Below are 22430 nucleotides of genomic sequence, written 5' to 3'. Positions count from 1 at the left end.
ATGCTGATTTCATCAAGCCCAGTTACATACTCAGAATCTGTACTACTGCGCAAATAGGCATGTCTCTGTAGGCAAAAAACTCATTTCTGACAAAGTTGCCCAAATGCATCTCAGAAGTGTGCAACTTGTTTCCTGAGTTAGAAAACGTCGAGAAACGTTCGTTTCTGCTAGCGCTGTGCTTCTACACATGTATTTGCTGAACGGTGAAAGCGCACAGTAACGCACTTTTCTCCCAGCAAATACACTGTTTCTAAGGAAAAGGGAACACACTGAGGAGACACTTGTGGGAGCTACTGTGACTAAAACTGAGCTTCCCTACGCACAGGGAAGCAAGAGAAATGCTGATTTCATCAAGCCCAGTTACATACTCAGAATCTGTACTACTGCGCAAATAAGCCTGTCTCTGTAGGTAAAAAACTCATTTCTGACAAAGGTACCCAAATGCACCTCAGAAGTGGGCAACTTGTTCCCTGAGTTAGAAAAAGTCGAGAAACGGTCGTTTCTGCTAGCGCTGTGCTTCTACACATGTATTTGCTGAACGGTGAAAGCGCACAGTAACGCACTTTTCTCCCAGCAAATACACAGTTTCTAAGGAAATGGGAACACACTGAGGAGACACTTGTGGGAGCTACTGTGACTAAAACTGAGCTTCCCTACGCACAGGGAAGCAAGAGAAATGCTGATTTCATCAAGCCCAGTTACATACTCAGAATCTGTACTACTGCGCAAATAGGCATGTCTCTTTAGGCAAAAAACTCATTTCTGACAAAGATGCCCAAATGCATCTCAGAGGTGTGCAACTTCTTCCCTGAGTTAGAAAACATCGAGAAACGGTCGTTTCTGCTAGCGCTGTACTTCTACACATGTATTTGCTGAACGGTGAAAGCGCACAGTAATGCACTTTTCTCCCAGCAATTACACTGTTTCTAAGGAAATGGGAACACACTGAGGAGACACTTGTGGGAGCTACTGTGACTAAAACTGAGCTTCCCTACGCACAGGGAAGCAAGAGAAATGCTGATTTCATCAAGCCCAGTTACATACTCAGAATCTGTACTACTGCGCAAATAGGCATGTCTCTTTAGGCAAAAAACTCATTTCTGACAAAGTTGCCCAAATGCATCTCAGAAGTGTGCAACTTGTTCCCTGAGTTAGAAAACGTCGAGAAACGGTCGTTTTTGCTAGCACTGTGCTTCTACACATGTATTTGCTGAACGGTGAAAGCGCACAGTAATGCACTTTTCTCCCAGCAAATACACTGTTTCTAAGGAACTGGGAACACACTGAGGAGACACTTGTGGGAGCTACTGTGACTAAAACTGAGCTTCCCTACGCACAGGGAAGCAAGAGAAATGCTGATTTCATCAAGCCCAGTTACATACTCAGAATCTGTACTACTGCGCAAATAGGCACGTCTCTTTAGGCAAAAAACTCATTTCTGACAAAGTTGCTCAAATGCATCTCAGAAGTGTGCAACTTGTTCCCTGAGATAGAAAACATCGAGAAACGGTCGTTTCTGCTAGCGCTGTGCTTCTACACATGTATTTGCTGAACGGTGAAAGCGCACAGTAATGCACTTTTCTCCCAGCAAATACACTGTTTCTAAGGAAATGCGAACACACTGAGGAGACACTTGTGGGAGCTACTGTGACTAAAACTGAGCTTCCCTACGCACAGGGAAGCAAGAGAAATGCTGATTTCATCAAGCCCAGTTACATACTCAGAATCTGTACTACTGCGCAAATAGGCATGTCTCTGTAGGCAAAAAACTCATTTCTGACAAAGTTGCCCAAATGCATCTCAGAAGTGTGCCACTTGTTCACTGAGTTAGAAAACGTCGAGAAACGGTCGTTTCTGTTAGCGCTGTGCTTCTACACATGTATTTGCTGAACGGTGAAAGCGCACAGTAACGCACTTTTCTCCCAGCAAATACACTGTTTCTAAGGAAAAGTGAACACACTGAGGAGTCACTTGTGGGAGCTACAGTGACTAAAACTGAGCTTCCCTACGCACAGGGAAGCAAGAAAAATGCTGATTTCATCAAGCCCAGTTACATACTCAGAATCTGTACTACTGCGCAAATAGGCGTGTCTCTGTAGGCAAAAAACTCATTTCTGACCAAGTTGCCCAAATGCACCTCAGAAGTGTGCAACTTGTTCCCTGAGTTAGAAAACGTCGAGAAACGGTCGTTTCTGCTAGCGCTGTGCTTCTACACATGTATTTGCTGAACGGTGAAAGCGCACAGTAACGCACTTTTCTCCCAGCAAATACACAGTTTCTAAGGAAATGGGAACACACTGAGGAGACACTTGTGGGAGCTACTGTGACTAAAACTGAGCTTCCCTACGCACAGGGAAGCAAGAGAAATGCTGATTTCATCAAGCCCAGTTACATACTCAGAATCTGTACTACTGCGCAAATAGGCATGTCTCTTTAGGCAAAAAACTCATTTCTGACAAAGTTGCCCAAATGCATCTCAGAGGTGTGCAACTTCTTCCCTGAGTTAGAAAACATCGAGAAACGGTCGTTTCTGCTAGCGCTGTACTTCTACACATGTATTTGCTGAACGGTGAAAGCGCACAGTAATGCACTTTTCTCCCAGCAATTACACTGTTTCTAAGGAAATGGGAACACACTGAGGAGACACTTGTGGGAGCTACTGTGACTAAAACTGAGCTTCCCTACGCACAGGGAAGCAAGAGAAATGCTGATTTCATCAAGCCCAGTTACATACTCAGAATCTGTACTACTGCGCAAATAGGCATGTCTCTTTAGGCAAAAAACTCATTTCTGACAAAGTTGCCCAAATGCATCTCAGAAGTGTGCAACTTGTTCCCTGAGTTAGAAAACGTCGAGAAACGGTCGTTTTTGCTAGCACTGTGCTTCTACACATGTATTTGCTGAACGGTGAAAGCGCACAGTAATGCACTTTTCTCCCAGCAAATACACTGTTTCTAAGGAACTGGGAACACACTGAGGAGACACTTGTGGGAGCTACTGTGACTAAAACTGAGCTTCCCTACGCACAGGGAAGCAAGAGAAATGCTGATTTCATCAAGCCCAGTTACATACTCAGAATCTGTACTACTGCGCAAATAGGCACGTCTCTTTAGGCAAAAAACTCATTTCTGACAAAGTTGCTCAAATGCATCTCAGAAGTGTGCAACTTGTTCCCTGAGATAGAAAACATCGAGAAACGGTCGTTTCTGCTAGCGCTGTGCTTCTACACATGTATTTGCTGAACGGTGAAAGCGCACAGTAATGCACTTTTCTCCCAGCAAATACACTGTTTCTAAGGAAATGCGAACACACTGAGGAGACACTTGTGGGAGCTACTGTGACTAAAACTGAGCTTCCCTACGCACAGGGAAGCAAGAGAAATGCTGATTTCATCAAGCCCAGTTACATACTCAGAATCTGTACTACTGCGCAAATAGGCATGTCTCTGTAGGCAAAAAACTCATTTCTGACAAAGTTGCCCAAATGCATCTCAGAAGTGTGCCACTTGTTCACTGAGTTAGAAAACGTCGAGAAACGGTCGTTTCTGTTAGCGCTGTGCTTCTACACATGTATTTGCTGAACGGTGAAAGCGCACAGTAACGCACTTTTCTCCCAGCAAATACACTGTTTCTAAGGAAAAGGGAACACACTGAGGAGTCACTTGTGGGAGCTACAGTGACTAAAACTGAGCTTCCCTACGCACAGGGAAGCAAGAAAAATGCTGATTTCATCAAGCCCAGTTACATACTCAGAATCTGTACTACTGCGCAAATAGGCGTGTCTCTGTAGGCAAAAAACTCATTTCTGACCAAGTTGCCCAAATGCACCTCAGAAGTGTGCAACTTGTTCCCTGAGTTAGAAAACGTCGAGAAACGGTCGTTTCTGCTAGCGCTGTGCTTCTACACATGTATTTGCTGAACGGTGAAAGCCCACAGTAACACACTTTTCTCCCAGCAAATACACAGTTTCTAAGGAAATGGGAACACACTGAGGAGACACTTGAGGGAGCTACTGTGACTTAAACTGAGCTTCCCTACGCACAGGGAAGCAAGAGAAAGGCTGATTTCATCAAGCCCAGTTACATACTCAGAATCTGTACTACTGCGCAAATAGGCATGTCTCTGTAGGCAAAAAACTCATTTCTGACAAAGTTGCCCAAATGCATCTCAGGAGTGTGCAACTTGTTCCCTGAGTTAGAAAACGTCGAGAAACGGTCGTTTCTGCTAGCGCTGTGCTTCTACACATGTATTTGCAGAACGGTGAAAGCGCACAGTAATGCACTTTTCTCCCAGCAAATACACTGTTTCTAAGGAAATGGGAACACACTGAGGAGACACTTGTGGGAGCTACTGTGACTAAAACTGAGCTTCCCTACGTACAGGGAAGCAAGAGAAATGCTGATTTCATCAAGCCCAGTTACATACTCAGAATCTGTACTACTGCGCAAATAGGCACGTCTCTGTAGGCAAAAAACTCATTTCTGACAAAGTTGCCCAAATGCATCTCAGAAGTGTGCCACTTGTTCCCTGAGTTAGAAAACGTCGAGAAACGGTCGTTTCTGCTAGCGCTGTGCTTCTACACATGTATTTGCTGAACGGTGAAAGCGCACAGTAATGCACTTTTCTCCCAGCAAATACACTGTTTCTAAGGAAATGGGAACACACTGAGGAGACACTTGTGGGAGCTACTGTGACTAAAACTGAGCTTCCCTACGCACAGGGAAGCAAGAGAAATGCTGATTTCATCAAGCCCAGTTACATACTCAGAATCTGTACTACTGCGCAAATAGGCACGTCTCTGTAGGCAAAAAACTCATTTCTGACAATGTTGCCCAAATGCATCTCAGAAGTGTGCAACTTGTTCCCTGAGTTAGAAAACGTCGAGAAACGGTCGTTTCTGCTAGCGCTGTGCTTCTACACATGTATTTGCTGAACGGTGAAAGCGCACAGTAATGCACTTTTCTCCCAGCAAATACACTGTTTCTAAGGAAATGGGAACACACTGAGGAGACACTTGTGGGAGCTACTGTGACTAAAACTGAGCTTCCCTACGCACAGGGAAGCAAGAGAAATGCTGATTTCATCAAGCCCAGTTACATACTCAGAATCTGTACTACTGCGCAAATAGGCACGTCTCTTTAGGCAAAAAACTCATTTCTGACAAAGTTCCCCAAATGCATCTCAGAGGTGTGCAACTTGTTCCCTGAGTTAGAAAACGTCGAGAAACGGTCGTTTCTGCTAGCGCTGTGCTTCTACACATGTATTTTCTGAACGGTGAATGCGCACAGTATTGCACTTTTCTCCCAGCAAATACACTATTTCTAAGGAAATGGGAACACACTGAAGAGACACTTGTGGGAGCTACTGTGACTAAAACTGAGCTTCCCTACGCACAGGGAAGCAAGAGAAATGCTGATTTCATCAAGCCCAGTTACATACTCAGAATCTGTACTACTGCGCAAATAGGCACGTCTCTTTAGGCAAAAAACTCATTTCTGACAAAGTTGCCCAAATGCATCTCAGAAGTGTGCAAATTGTTCCCTGAGTTAGAAAACATCGAGAAACGGTCGTTTCTGCTAGCGCTGTGCTTCTACACATGTATTTGCTGAACGGTGAAAGCACACAGTAATGCACTTTTCTCCCAGCAAATACACTGTTTCTAAGGAAATGGGAACACACTGAGGAGACACTTGTGGGAGCTACTGTGACTAAAACTGAGCTTCCCTACGCACAGGGAAGCAAGAGAAATGCTGATTTCATCAAGCCCAGTTACATACTCAGAATCTGTACTACTGCACAAATAGGCAAAACTAGTGCGTTCTAAAGCACGTCTCTTTAGGCAAAAAACTCATTTCTGACTAAGTTGCCCAAATGCATCTCAGAAGTGTGCAACTTGTTCCCTGAGTTAGAAAAGGTCGAGAAACGGTCGTTTCTGCTAGCGCTGTGCTTCTACACATGTATTTGCTGAACGGTGAAAGCGCACAGTAATGCACTTTTCTCCCAGCAAATACACTGTTTCTAAGGAAATGGGAACACACTGAGGAGACACTTGTGGGAGCTACTGGGACTAAAACTGAGCTTCCCTACGCACAGGGAAGCAAGAGAAATGCTGATTTCATCAAGCCCAGTTACATACTCAGAATCTCTACTACTGCGCAAATAGGCACGTCTCTTTAGGCAAAAAACTCATTTCTGACAAAGTTGCCCAAATGCATCTCAGAAGTGTGCAACTTGTTCCCTGAGTTAGAAAACGTCGAGAAACGGTTGTTTCTGCTAGCGCTGTGCTTCTACACATGTATTTGCTGAACGGTGAAAGCGCACAGTAATGCACTTTTCTCCCACAAATACACTGTTTCTAAGGAAATGGGAACACACTGAGGAGAGAGCTACTGTGACTATAACTGAGCTTCCCTACGCACAGGGAAGCAAGAAAAATGCTGATTTCATCAAGCCCAGTTACATACTCAGAATCTGTACTACTGCACAAATAGGCAAAACTAGTGCTTTCTAAAGCACGTCTCTTTAGGCAAAAAACTCATTTCTGACAAAGTTGCCCAAATGCATCTCAGAAGTGTGCAATTCGTTCCCTGAGTTAGAAAACGTCGAGAAACGGTAGTTTCTGCTAGCGCTGTGCTTCTACACATGTATTTGCTGAACGGTGAAAGCGCACAGTAATGCACTTTTCTCCCACAAATACACTGTTTCTAAGGAAATGGGAACACACTGAGGAGACACTTGTGGGAGCTACTGTGACTAAAACTGAGCTTCCCTACGCACAGGGAAGCAAGAGAAATGCTGATTTCATCAAGCCCAGTTACATACTCAGAATCTGTACTACTGCGCAAATAGGCAAAACTAGTGCGTTCTAAAGCACGTCTCTTTAGGCAAAAAACTCATTTCTGACAAAGTTGCCCAAATGCATCTCAGAAGTGTGCAACTTGTTCCCTGAGTCAGAAAACGTCGAGAAACGGTCGTTTCTGCTAGCGCTGTGCTTCTACACATGTATTTGCTGAACGGTGAAAGCGCACAGTAATGCACTTTTCTCCCAGCAAATACACTGTTTCTAAGGAAATGGAAACACACTGAGAGGACACTTGTGGGAGCTACTGTGACTAAAACTGTGCTTCCCAACGCACAGTGAAGCAAGAGAAATGCTGATTTCATCAAGCCCAGTTACATACTCAGAATCTGTACTACTGCGCAAATAGGAAAACTATTGCGTTCTAAAGCACGTCTCTTTAGGCAAAAATCTCATTTCTGACAAAGTTGCCCAAATGCATCTGCGAAGTGTGCAACTTGTTCCCTGAGTTAGAAAACGTCGAGAAACGATCATTTCTGCTAGCAAGGTGCTTCTACACATGTATTGGCTGAACGGGGAAAACGCACAGTAATGCACCTTTCTCCCAGCAAATGCACTGTTTCTAAGGAAATGGTGACACTCTGAGGAGACATTTTGGGAGCTACAGTGACTAAAACTGAGCTTCCCAACGCACAGTGAAGCAAGAGAAATGCTGATTTCATCAAGCCCAGTTACATAATCAGAATCTGTACTGCTGCGCAAATAGGCAAAACTAGTGCGTTCTAAAGCACGTCTCTCTAGGCAAAAATCTCATTTCTGACATAGTTGCCCATATGCATCTCAGAAGTGTCTTTAGGCAAAAAACTCATTTCTGACAACGTTGCCCAAATGCATCTCAGAAGTGTGCAACTTGTTCCCAGAGTTAGAAAATGTCGAGAAACGGTCGTGTCTGCTAGCGCTGTGCTTCTACACATGTATTTGCTGAACGATGAATGCGCACAGTAATGTACTTTTCTCCCAGCAAATACACTGTTTCTAAAGAAATGGGAACACACTGAGGAGACACTTGTGGGAGCTACTGTGACTAAAACTGAGCTTCCCTACGCACAGGGAAGCAAGAGAAATGCTGATTTCATCAAGCCCAGTTACATACTCAGAATCTGTACTCCTGCGCAAATAGGCAAAACTAGTGCGTTCTAAAGCACGTCTCTTTAGGCAAAAAACTCATTTCTGACAAAGTTGCCCAAATGCATCTCAGAAGTGTGCAACTTGGTCCCTGGGTTAGAAAACGTCGAGAAACGGTCGTTTCTGCTAGCGCTGTGCTTCTACACATGTATTTGCTGAACGGTGAAAGCGCACAGTAATGCACTTTTCTCCCAGCAAATACACTGTTTCTAAGGAAATGGGAATACACTGAGGAGACACTTGTGGGAGCTACTGTGACTAAAACTGAGCTTCCCTACGCACAGGGAAGCAAGAGAAATGCTCATTTCATCAAGCCCAGTTACATACTCAGAATCTGTACTACTGTGCAAATAGGCAAAACTAGTGCGTTCTAAAGCACGTCTCTTTAGGCAAAAAACTCATTTCTCACAAAGTTGCCCAAATGCATCTCAGAAGTGTGCAACTTGTTCCCTGAGTTAGAAAACGTCGAGAAACAGTCATTTCTGCTAGCGCTGTGCTTCTACACATGTCTTTGCTGAACGGTGAAACCTCATAGTAAACCTAACCCTAACCATAATTTTTACCGTAACCCTAACACAAAACACTAACCCCTATCCCTAACCCTAACCCTATCCCTAACCGTAACCCTAACCCAAAACCCTAAACCCGAACACTATCCCTCAATCCTAAACCCTAACCATAACCCTAACCCAACCTTAACCCTAACCCTTACACCTATCCCTAACCCTAACCCGTGCCCTAACCCCAACCTCAACCGTAGCCCTAACCCTAACCCTAACTCTAACCCTAACTATAACACTAACCGTAATTCTAATCCTAACACTAACCCTAACCCCAACCCTGACCCTGACCCTAACCCTAACCCTAACCCTAACCATAGCCCTAACCCTAATCCTACCCCTAATCTTAACCCTATCTCTAACCCTAATCCTAGCCCTAACCATAAACCTAACCCTAACCCTAATAATAACACTAACTCTAACTCTAACCCTAACCCTTACTTTAACCCCAACACTAACACTAACACTAACCCTAACCCTGAGTCCTAAACATACCACTAATCCTAACCTTACCCTTAGCCTAAAACCTTACCCTTACCCTAACCCTAAACATAACCCTAACCCTTACCCTAACCTAACACTAACACTAAAAGTAATCGAAAGACTAACACTAACCCTGAGTTCTAAACCTAACACTAACCCTAACCCTAACCCTAACAGTAACCCTTATCCTAACCCTAACCCTGAGTCCTAACCCTGAGTCCTAACCGTAACCCTAACACTAACACTAAACCAAACCTCAACCCTAACCCTTACACTAACCCTAACTCCAACCCTAACCCCAACCTCAACCCCAACCGTAGCCCTAACCCTAACCCTAACCCTAACTCTAACCCTAACTATAACACTAACCATAATTCTAATCCTAACACTAACCCTAACCCCAAACCTGACCCTGACCCTAACACTAACCCTAACCCTAACCCTAACCATGGCTGTAACCCTAATCCTAACCCTAACCATAAACCTAACCATAACACTAACACTAACTCTAACCCTAACCCTAACCCTAACCCTTACCCTAACCCTAACACTAACACTAACCCTAACCCTGAGTCCTAAACATACCCCTAATCCTAACCTTACCCTTAGACTAAAACCTAACTCTTACCCTAACCCTAAACATAACCCTAACCCTTACCCTAACCTAACCCTAACACTAAAAGTAATCGAAAGACTAACACTAACCCTGAGTTCTAACCCTAACCCTAACCCTAACAGTAACCCTTATCCTAACCCTAACCCTGAGTCCTAACCCTAACCCTAACACTAACACTAAACCAAACCTCAACCATAACCCTTACACTAACCCTAACCCCAACCCTAACCCTAACCCTAACCCTAACAGTAACCCTAAGCCTAACCCTAACCCTAAACATAAGCCTAAGCCTAACCCTAACCCTTACCCTAACCATAACACTAACCCTAACCTTAACCCTTACCCTAACCATAACACTAACCCTAACCCTAACCCTAATCCTAACCGTAAACCTAATCCTTACCATAACCCTAACACTAACCCCAACCCTAACCCTAACCCTAAACATAAGGCTAACAATAACCCTAACACTAACACTAAACCTAACCCTACCCCTAACCCTAACCCTTACCCTAAACCTAACCCTGACACTTACACAAACCCTAACCCTAACACTAACCCTAATCCTAAACCTAACCATGAACAAAACCATAACCCTAACCCTAACCCTAAGAGTAACCCTAAGCCTAACCCTAATTCTAAGTCCTAAACCTAACCCTTACCCTAACCCTAACCCTAACCCTAACACAAACACTAATCATGACCCAAACCCTCAGTCCTAACCCTAACCCTAATCCTAACCCTTACCCTAAGCCTAACCCTAACAATAACCCTCACCAATATTCTAACCATAACCCTAACCCTAACCTTAACCCTAACCCTAACACTAACCCTAACCCCAAACCCAACCCTAACTCTAACCCTAACCCCAACAGTAACCCTAAGCCTAACCCTAAACCTGAGTCCTAAACCTAACCCTAAACATAACCCAAACCCTAACCCTAACCCAAAACCTATCCCTAGCCCTAACCCTAACACTAAACCTAAACCTGACCATAACCCTGAATCCCAACCTTTGCCCTAATCCTAACACTAACCCTAACCCTAACCCTAACGCTAAACCCTAACCCCTAACCCTAACTCTAACCCTATCCCTAACCCTAACCCTAACCCTAAACCCTAAACCCGAACACTATCCGTAAATCCTAAACCCTAACCAAAACCCTAACCCAACCTTAACCCTAACCCTTACACCTAACCCTAACCCTAACCCGTTCCCTAACCCCAACCTCAACCCCAACCATAGCCCTAACCCTAACCCTAACTCTAACCCTAACTATAACACTAATCATAATTCTAATCCTAACACTAACCTTAACCCCAACCCTGACCCTGACCCTAACCTTAACCCTAACCCTAACCATGGCCCTAACCCTAATCCTAACCCTAACCATAAACCTAACCCTAACCCTAACCCTAACACTAATAATAACTCTCACCCTTACCCTAACCCTAACCCTTACCCTAACTCTAACACTAACACTAACACTAACCCTGAGTCCTATACATACCCCTAATCCTAACCTTACCCTTAGCCTAAAACCTAAACCTTACCCTAACCCTAAACATAACCCTAACCCTTACCCTAACCTAACACTAACACTAAAAGTAATCGAAAGACTAACACTAACCCTGAGTTCTAACCCTAACACTAACCCTAAACCTAACCCTAACAGTAACCCTTATCCTAACCCTAACCCTGAGTCCTAACCCCGAGTCCTAACCCTAACCCTAACACTGTCACTAAACCAAACCTCAACCCTAACCCTTACACTAACCCTAACCGCAACCCTAACCCTAACCCTAACCCTAACCGTAACCCTAAGCCTAACCCTAACCCTAACCCTAAGCCTAACCCTAACCCTAACCGTTACTCTAACCAAAACACTAACCCTAACCCTAACCCTTACCCTAACCATAACACTAACCCTAACCCTACCCCTATTCCTAACCGTAAACCTAATCCTTACCCTAACCCTAACACTAACCCCAACCCTAACCCTAACCCTAAACATAAGGCTAACAATAACCCTAACACTAACACTAACCCTAACCCTTACCCTAACCCTAAACCTAACCCTAACCCTAACACTAACACTAACCCTAAGAATAACCTTAAGCCTTAGCCTAAACCTAACCCTATCCCTAACCCTAACCCTTACCCTAAACCTAACCCTGACCCTTATACAAACCCTAACACTAACACTAACCCTAATCCTAAACCTAACCATAAACAAAACCATAACCCTAACCCTAATCCTAAGAGTAACCCTAAGCCTAACCCTAATTCTGAGTCCTAACCCTAACCCTTACCCTAACCCTAACCCTAACACTAACACTAACCATGACCCAAACCCTCAGTCCTAACCCTAACCCTAATCCTAACCCTTACCCTAAGCCTAACCCTAACAATAACCCTCACCAATATTCTAACCATAACTCTAACCCTAACCTTAACCCTAACCCTAACCCTAACCCCTAACCCAACCCTAACTCTAACCCTAACCCCAACAGTAACCCTAACCCTAACCCTAAACCTGAGTCCTAAACCTAATCCTAACCATAACCCAAACCCTAACCCTAACCCTAACCCAAAACCTATCCTTAGCACTATCCCTAACACTAAACCTAAACTTGACCATAACCCTGAATCCCAACCTTTGCCCTAACCCTAACGCTAAACCCTAACCCCTAACCCTACCTCTAAGCCTATCCCTAACCCTAACCCTAACCCTAAACCCTAACCCGAACATTATCATTAAATCCTAAACCCTAACTATAACCCTATCCCAACCTTAACCCTAACCCTTACACCTAACCCTAACCCGTTCCCTAACCCCAATCTCAACCCCAACCGTAGCCCTAACCCTAACCCTAACTCTAACCCTAACTATAACACTAACCATAATTCTAATCCTAACACTAACCCAAACCCCAACCCTGACCCTCACCCTAACCCTAACCCTAACCCTAACCATAGCCCTAACCCTAATCCTAACCCTAACCATAAACCTAACCCTAACCCTAACACTAACCCTAACTCTAACCCTAACCCTAACCCTAACCCTTACCCTAACCCTAACACTAACACTAACACTAACCCTGAGTCCTAAACATATCCCTAATCCTAACCTTACCCTTAGCCTAAAACCTAACCCTTACCCTAACCCTAAACATAACCCTAACCCTTACCCTAACCTAACACTAACACTAAAAGTAATCGAAAGACTAACACTAACCCTGAGTTCTAACCCTAACACTAACCCTAACCCTAACCCTAACAGTAACCCTTATCATAACCCTAACCCTGAGTCCTAACCCCGAGTCCTAACCCTAACCCTAACACTAACACTAAACCAATCCTCAACCCTAACCCTTACACTAACCCTAACCCCAACCCTAACCCTAACCCTAACCCTAACCCTAACAGTAACCCTAAGCCTAACCCTAACCCTAAACCTAAGCCTAAGCCTAACCCTAACCCTTACCCTAACCATAACACTAACCCTAACCCTAACCATAACCATAACACTAACCCTAACCCTACCCCTAATCCTAACCGTAAACCTAATCCTTACCCTAACCCTAACACTAACCCCAACCCTAACCCTAACCCTAAACATAAGGCTAACAATAACCCTAACACTAACACTAACCCTAACCCTTACCCTAACCCTAAACCTAACCCTAACCCTAACACTAACCCTAACCCTAAGAATAACCTTAAGCCTTAGCCTAAACCTAACCCTACCCCTAACCCTAACCCTTACCCTAAACCTAACCCTGACCCTTACACAAACCCTAACACTAACCCTAATCCTAAACCTAACCATAAACAAAACCATAACCCTAACCCTAACCCTAAGAGTAACCCTAAGCCTAACCCTAATTCTGAGTCCTAACCCTAACCCTTACCCTAACCCTAACCCTAACACTAACCATGATCCAAACCCTCAGTCCTAACCCTAACCCTAATCCTAACCCTTACCCTAAGCCTAACCCTAACAATAAACCTCACCAATATTCTAACCATAACCCTAACCCTAACCTTAACCCTAACCCTAACTCTAACCCTAACCCCAACGGTAACCCTAAGCCTAACCCTAAACCTGAGTCCTAAACCTAACCCTAACCATAACCCAAACCCTAACCCTAACCCTAACCCTAACCCAAAACCTATCCCTAGCCCTGACCCTAACCCTAACAGTAACCCTAAGCCTAACCCTAACCCTGAATCCCAACCTTTGCCCTAATCCTAACCCTAACCCTAACCCTCAACCTAACCCTAACCCTAACCCTAACGCTAAACCCTAACCCCTAACCCTAACTCTAACCCTATCCCTAACCCTAACCCTAAACCCGAACACTATCCCTAAATCCTAAACCATAACCATAACCATAACCCAACCTTAACCCTAACCCTTACACCTAACCCTAACCCGTTCCCTAACCCCAACCTCAACCCCAACCGTAGCCCTAACCCTAACCCTAACTCTAACCCTAACTATAACACTAACCATAATTCTAATCCTAACACTAACCCAAACCCCAACCCTGACCCTCACCCTAACCCTAACCCTAACCATAGCCCTAACCCTAATCCTAACCCTAACAATAAACCTAACCCTAACACTAACACTAACTCTAACCCTAACCCTTACCCTAACCCTAACACTAACACTAACCCTAACCCTGAGTCCTAAACATACCACTAATCCTAACCTTACCCTTAGCCTAAAACCTAACCCTTACCCTAACCCTAAACATAACCCTAACCCTTACCCTAACCTAACACTAACACTAAAAGTAATCGAAAGACTAACACTAACCCTGAGTTCTAAACCTAACACTAACCCTAACCCTAACCCTAACAGTAACCCTTATCCTAACCCTAACCCTGAGTCCTAACCCTGAGTCCTAACCGTAACCCTAACACTAACACTAAACCAAACCTCAACCCTAACCCTTACACTAACCCTAACCCCAACCCTAACCCTAACTCTAACCCTGACAGTAACCCTAAGCCTAACCCTAGCCCTAAACCTAAGCCTAAGCCTAACCCTTACCCTAACCATAACACTAACTTTAACCCTAACCCTTACCCTAACCATAACACTAACCCTAACCCTACCCCTAATCCTAACCGTAAACCTAATCCTTACCCTAACCCTAACACTAACCCCAACCCTAACCCTAAACCTAAACATAAGGCTAACAATAACCCTAACACTAACACTAACCCTAACCCTTACCCTAAACCTAACCCTAACCCTAACACTAACCCTAAGAATAACCTTAAGCCTTAGCCTAAACCTAACCCTACCCCTAACCCTAACCCTTACCCTAAACCTAACCCTGACCCTTACACAAACCCTAACCCTAACACTAACCCTAATCCTAAACCTAACCATAATCAAAACCCTAACCCTAACCCTAACCCTAAGAGTAACCCTATGCCTAACCCTAATTCTGAATCCTAACCCTAACGCTTACCCTAACCCTAACCCTAACACTAACCATGACCCAAACCCTCAGTCCTAACCCTAACCTTAATCCTAACCCTTACCCTAAGCCTAACCCTAACAATAACCCTCACCAATATTCTAACCATAACCCTAACCCTAACCTTAACTGTAACCCTAACACTAACCCTAACCCCAAACCCAACCCTAACTCTAACCCTAACCCCAACAGTAACCCTAAGCCTAACCCTAAACCTGAGTCCTAAACCTAACCCTAACCATAACCCAAACCCTAACCCAAAACCTATCCCTAGCCCTAACCCTAACACTAAACCTAAACCTGACCATAACCCTGAATCCCAACCGTTGCCCTAATCCTAACACTAACCCTAACCCTAACCCTAACGCTAAACCCTAACCCCTAACCCTAACTCTAACCCTATCCCTAACCCTAAACCCTAAACCCGAACATTATCCCTAAATCCTAAACCCTAACCATAACCCTATCCCAACCAGTGGAATCGCTCCGAAGAACTGAGTCTAAAAAGGTCTACTTCTCCTGTTCACATTAACCTCTTTTCTCTCCTATCTAGAGTAGGTAGGTTGGAAGGGAGGTAAAGCATTAAAGAACCCCAAATAAAGTAGGTTTGAAAAAGTTCAAAGCCTACATGCTCTGGCAAGGAATAACATCCAAAGGCCTTCCAGGTCTGGGTGATCTGGCTGGAATGATACACTTTTAATCCCTCTGACTGGAATACAGACATGCCCTTGGTACACACCTTTCATCTCAACAACACCATCTAATTGAAGGGCAAACAAAGTGACAAATCAGAGAAAATACTTGACAGAATGAGTCAGAGATAGGATATGCCCAACTCTCACAGGAACAGACAAAAAATAGAGGCTACTTAAGAGCAGTGCAGAAAGAGTAGAGAGAAGGAGAGGGAAGCTCAGTGAGCTCAGTTCAATTGAGTTCAGGCAACGCAGTGGAGTTCAGCTGAGTTCATTTTGGTGCAGTTCAGCTAAGTGCAGTTTAATTCAGTTGAGTTCGTGTGGCTCCAATTCACTTCATTGCAGTCAGTGCAATCTGTTAAGGTAGTCTTTTACTCTCCTGAAGAAACTGATGTCTCCAAAGCTTATTGCCTCTGTCTGCTAATGTAGGCCTAGTGTTTGAAGCTTCTAGCCTCTGTACAATTTTATCTACATCTAGAATGTTTTCAGCCTCTGAGATTTACCGTTGAACAAACTCACCCACTATTGGTCTTTCTGAACTCTTGCTGGCAGGTTCAACTCAGCTGTTGTTGCTCAACTTTCTCTCCAAGATGACTTATTCAGCCTGGCTTCTCACTCAGCCTCTGACTGAATTGCTCTGCTTGGCCTCAAGCTAACTCTAGCAATCTGTCCTAATGTTCTGGCTCCTCCTCATTCTCTGGCTCATTCTGTCTTCACCTGTGTCTAGCTTGTTCTATCTTCAAGCCCTGTCTGTAAATCTCTCCTAGTAAAACAATTTCTGAATTCCACAAACTGAACTGCCACGAACTCAACTCCACTGCCTCTCAACTCATAACTCAACTGAATTGACTAGAACTCAGAGATCTACATATGTAGCTTTGGCTCTCCTGGACTCACTCTGTGGTCCAGGCTGGCATCAAAATCACGGAAATCCAACTGCCTCTGCCTCCTAAAGTGTTAGGTTCACAGGCATGTCTGCCACCATGCCCAGCTGCTGCCCTGAGTTCTTAGGTTTCAGAATTCTATCACTGGTTTACACCTTCAGATTATGGGTCTTACTTATCTTGTGAACCACATCCAATAAATCTTTTCCTACTGTTTTTGTTTTGCTGGAAAAGTATTGGTAATAACTGTTTTTTAATAAAAATAGATAGCATATCAGCACATTTTAGAAACTGATTCTACTGCTTTCTTTATGGAATTATTTAAAATCTGAATTAATTTATCTAAAGGCTAATTCTAAAATTGATTTCATTCTTGAATGTGTTTTCTTTATTTTTAATGTTTGAGCTTTAACTTTTTATATATTTACAAAGTTGTTCATCCTGCTAATTTATGCTGTATGTACAGCTGTATTAGTTACTTTTCTCATAGCTGTGATAAAATACTTGAAAGAAGTAATTGGATTTTCTTAAAAAATTGGTTTCAGAGGGTTTAGTGCAACATGACTGGGGAAGGTGCTGAGGCAGAGGTGGGTATAGGGCAACTGGTCACATTGCACTGGCAGTGAGGGAGCAGAGAGCCCAGGTGGTGTGAAACATGTAAGTCCTGATCCTAAGGCTCTGTTTCATCCAGCTAGGGACCATGTCCAACCAAATATTAGAACTTCTCTAAAGAGCACTACCAGCTGAGGAATAATTAATATACGAACCTGTGAGGGACTTTTCTCACATATTCCTTTTTCCCTTTCTCCTTCCTCTACTCTTCTGCCTTTGTATGCTCGGTTTTCATAATATAAATTCTAAGAACTAATGTAATCCAAATCCTCTAGCACTTCATTCCTACTAAAAAAAATTTTTTTTCATCAAAGTCAGTGACTAACACAGGGACCGACTTACAAGTGTATTGTTTTCATAAACGTGTCGTAATAAAGTATGAAGGATGCTACAAACATTTTATACTAAGGATTTCGGTCTACAGATAATCAGGAAACAGTAAAAAACATAACCAAGAAGATATTATAATTAACTTCCTTTTTTTAAATTTCAGAAGAAGCAATTCTCTTTTTATTCTTTCACATTTTAAAAAGTATGATGAACTTGGATCAGTGTGTGCGTGCGTGCGTGCGTGCGTCCATGTGTGTGTGTGTGTGTGTGTGTGTGTGTGTGTGTGTGTGTGTGTGTAAAATGCACTGAGTTTCACTGCCGCTGCTTACATAAGCATAACAACCTGCCACTTAAGAAAATGACACATACAACACTGGAGCAACCATTAACTGTTCATTGTTCTCCCATCCATAATGGCATAGTAATTAACCTATTTATAGGATTCTAAATAAGTATTTACACAAAGGGTGTCCGAGCTCAGCAATCTAGCCCTCTATTTTAAAGCACGATTTCCACCTATCAGTGTAACATCTCGGTGTACAAGTGAGTTCACTGGACTTAGTAGCAAGTTTAAAACATGAGACAAAACTCAAGCTTACAGTGCATGTTGGACCCTACCTCACCTACAGCATTAAGTTCACCCGACAATGCCGTATGTACATTCTGAGGAGAGTCCCATGGCACACTCGCACCGTCACAGGAAGAAGCCCACGCCTAGACCCACGCTCTTCAGAGCTCTGAGGGAGAAAAGGCTCCGTGGGAACTCGAATGCGCCTGCGCCTGCGTCGCGCCCTGCGCCTGCGTCGCGCCCTGCGCCTGCGTCGCGCCCTGCGCCTGCGTCGCGCCCTGCGCCTGCGTCGCGTCCTGCGCATGCTCAGCGGCTAAGACCTCCGGACTACCGGGACCCTGAAGGGTACCAGCCCGCCCCGCCCCGCCCCGCCCCGCCCCTCCCCGCCCCGCCCCGCCCCGCCCCGCCCCGGCGTTGTCTACCGCCCAGGTCTTCCTTGCTTTCTTTTCCGGGCAGGCGGGCCTTGGCTCCGGGGTTTGTATGTCTCCGGGCGCGCTCATCGCGGGGTCCACGCCACGCTCCATGGCGAGTGCTGCGGAGCGCAGGAGCTGGGCCGCCCTCTGGCTCTGCGCAGTGGGTGAGGAGCGCGCGGGGCGGTGGGGAACGGTGGGAGGTTGGGCCGGGTCGGGGTCGCGCCGCGGGGTGCTTAGAGTATTCATCCGACCTCCTCTGTGGGTCGGGCTTCCTCAGCGGGACTCTGCGCTCGCAGACGCCCCGAGAGTACGGCTACCTTCTCTGCGACCAGGAAGTTTCCGTGACTCCATTGGTAGACGGACAAGGAATGTCGAGCCCCAATTAGCCATAGGTTACAGGGTCTTGTTACAGTAAAAGGCTTTCCTTGCCCAAGCTAAAGAAGAGGATGATGCCTAAGGGCAGATCCTAGTCAGATATCCAGAACTGTGGTATAAAGAGAAACCATGCGTCTTTTAAGCTCTCAGCCCTCTGCTGTCACGGATATTTGGGTTCTCTGTGGTTCACCCCTTGATTCAGCCACCTACTTAAGGTGTGAGTCTTTTTCCTACCTATTTTGGTGAATTGTATTTGGACTTTATATCGAAGGGATAAATGCTACTAGAGAAAGGGGAAATTATTTTAATGTCTAGGGCAGAAAAATAGCGAAAAGGAAAAATAAAACGAGAGTGGAAATATGTAGAACAAACAACTATTATTATATGTACTTTCATAGTGCTTGTCCCTTGCAATATGATTGCATGCAGAGTAAATTTTTACTGATTGGATGAACTAATTATGCTTTTGTGTCACTTAAATCTTGTAATGGATCATTGGTGAGGTTTGGTTTTTTTTTTTGATAGATAGTAAAAAAAAAATTCAAACATTGAATAGGCAATTTAGACTAAAGGTAAAAACAAAGTAATGAATCATTTATCTTCTACATTTTGTCCTTTCCAGTTATTTTACTTGACCTGGCTGTCTGTAAAGGATTTGTAGAAGATCTAAATGAATCGTGAGTATACATATATGTGTAAAATACTGTTAAATACTGTTTAACTTTGCCTAACTCAGATGCCTTCTAAATATCCACACATGAATCTAATCTTTTAATAATAGGTGCTGTGGTGACTGATATTAACATTGTCAGTTTTGTTTCAGGAGTTGTATAGAGTGCCTGCCATTTACATGCAAAATGGAAGAGTGCTGCAGAGAGTTCTGCTAATAGTTATAAGGTGAAAACCCAACAAAAGTCTCCTTATTGTTTTTTTTTTTTTTTTTTTTTTTTGGTTTAATCATACAAAGTTAGCGCTGGAATTCGGTGCTTAATCTATAGTATAACAGGTTTATTCGTGAGATCTTGCTCACAATAGGTGGGAAAACTAGCTTCATTGCAAAATTCAAGGTCAGTATTTCTGCCTTCACGGCAACTGACAACAATCTCTTCCTTGGCAGGCCACATGGGTGCCTCTCCCATACCAGATTTGGTGTGCAATCAGTCTCTGGAGGGACTTGTAGCCAAGGACTCAAGCTTCCCATGCCAACCAGGCTCAGAAGTATACCAGCATTCCTAGCCTACTTGTTGGTACATTTTTTTTTGGCATTTTTTTCATATACTTTGCTACTAAAATGTTCTTTTTGAAGTCTTTAACTTAGTTACTTTTCTACTTATAGAGAGGCAGAAATCTTTTCTTCTGTGTTCTTCATCAGTGAGATAGATTTCCCTGTCTGTACTTCATCTGCATGATACTTGTATGGTACTATTTCATGATGGAAACAAACACCACCTACCAAGGAGCTACTATCTTTTTTATCTTATATCTTTCATTGTTAACAGTAGATGAATCAGTACTTATTACTTCCAGTTTTGCTTTTCTGTGTGAAATGGTGTGGGCGTGTGTTTGTAGTTTGTATATGTGAGCACAGCCTTTGTATGCTTGTGCAGAGGACAGACGAATACTCTGGTAGTCCTGCTCTACTGCTTTATGTCTTTGAGACGGGGTCTTTCCATTAACCTGGTTCTGGCCAGTATCTAGTAGGCCCCAACACTCTTCCTGTCCCTACCCTGTAACACTGAGGATCCAGGCATGGTGTTAGCTTTTTTTGTGGGTGCTAGAATCTAAACCCTGATCCTGCTTGCACAATAAACTTTCTTACTCACAGAACAATTTCTTCAGACAATTTCAGTTTGTTCCTTGTCCGCATTATCCACCTTGGCACCCAACTGTGTGATAGAATGGCTGTAGTAAGTAGTATGGTCATTTGAATACAGGTACTTATGGATTACAAAGAAGTATGAACATCCCATGGGTTCTAGTCCTAGTGATGGGCATTGAAGTTGTGTTTGAAGATTATTTATAGAAACTATATGTTTTCCCAACAAGGAAAAAAAAAAAGAAACTATATGTTTAAGGAAAATTCTTTGATAGCAAGAACTCAATGGTATCTTGTGGGGTATTTCACTTTCAACCACTTTTTCATACTTCTCTCTTTTTTTTTTTTTCTTTTTTTGCTTTTTGAGACAGGGTTTCTCTGTGTAACAGTGCTGGCTGACCTGGACTCTCTTTGTAGACTAGGCTAGCCTCAAACTCACAGTAATCTGCCTGCCTCTGCCTCCCGAATGTTAAGATTACAGGTGTGTACCACCACACCTGGCTTCACACTGCTCTTATAATGGTAACTGCCTGAGCAGGGGAGGTTTCACTTTTGGTAATCATTTTGCTCCTGAAGTGGATGCTCACCTGAAGGCTCTTTCATTACAAAATAGAGTACCTTGCTTGATGCCTGAATGTGAAAACTGAACTGTATCTTGTCATAGTGCCAGCCAGTGTTTTCACTCAGATATACAAGACAGTGCTCCATGAAAAGGGAATCCAACTGTGAAAAGACACCAAAACAGTATGGGGGGGGAGCCCCATTTGTCACATCCTGGTGAAAGCTAAATATCCTGTGCAGGGAGACTTCCGAAGCCTAAAGGCATGCCATCCTCACCAGATGAAACATGTTGAACCCCTTATATTGTCTGTAATATTACTATAGACCTAAATGCAGTAATGTGTCTCTGGATGTGCATTGACATCCTCATGCTTTGTGCCGCCTTGCTAGGTGCTCTGCTGTATTTGCGTCCTGCTCAGACTTTCTGAGAGCATTGCATCTGATGGTGGCCCTAGAGTTTTGAGCTAACTAACTGATGGAATTTTACAAGTTCATTATAGCCTGGAATGTGAATCTCAGACATTGACCCCAATGCAGCAATTCTGGATTTGTTGCTTTTCACCAATATTTTATGAGAGCTGCATCCTTTACCAAAAAATGATGGGATTCCTCCTAAAATCCAAGTTCTTAATAAAAATAATGGGCCAATCTTTTTTAAAAATATATTTTATTAATTTATTCATATTACATCTCAATTGTTATCCCATCCCTTGTATCCTCCTATTCCTCCTTCCCTCCCACTTTCCCCCTACTCCCCTCCCCTATGACTGTGACTGAGGGGGATTTCCTCCCCCTGTATATGCTCATAGGGTATCAAGTCTCTTCTTGGTAGCCTGCTATCCTTCCTCTGAGTGCCACCAGGCCTCCCCATCCAGGGGACGTGGTCAAATATGGGGCACCAGAATTTGTGTGAAAGTCAGTCCCCACTCTCCACTCAGCTGTGGAGAATGTCCTGTGAAGGGGCCAATCTTATAAGCAGTGTTTTCTAAGTATAACCTTAGGCCACTGCGTTAAATTTCCTGCACAGGCTCAAAA

The 22430-nt window shown here is 43.8% G+C and overlaps 1 protein-coding gene across 1 annotated transcript in view; it reads left to right on the top strand.

Moving 5' to 3' along the window:
- The first annotated feature begins 18619 nt into the window (after nt 1-18619).
- LOC311591755 (protein disulfide-isomerase TMX3-like) overlaps nt 18620-22430 on the top strand; it is a 33782-nt gene continuing 29971 nt past the window's right edge. The window contains exons 1-2 of the mRNA XM_084803405.1: nt 18620-18807; nt 19641-19695. Of these exons, the coding sequence (XP_084659531.1) occupies nt 18711-18807; nt 19641-19695 (152 nt within the window). The 5' untranslated portion in view covers nt 18620-18710. The remainder of the gene's footprint in view (nt 18808-19640; nt 19696-22430) is intronic.

The sequence above is a fragment of the Acomys minous genome (genome assembly GCF_964271855.1).
Source record: "Acomys minous genome assembly, contig: scaffold_27, whole genome shotgun sequence".
NCBI classification, from domain to species: Eukaryota; Metazoa; Chordata; class Mammalia; order Rodentia; family Muridae; genus Acomys; species Acomys minous.
The sequence above is the reverse complement of the archived record's forward strand: the minus strand, read 5'-3'. Positions and strand labels throughout refer to the sequence as shown.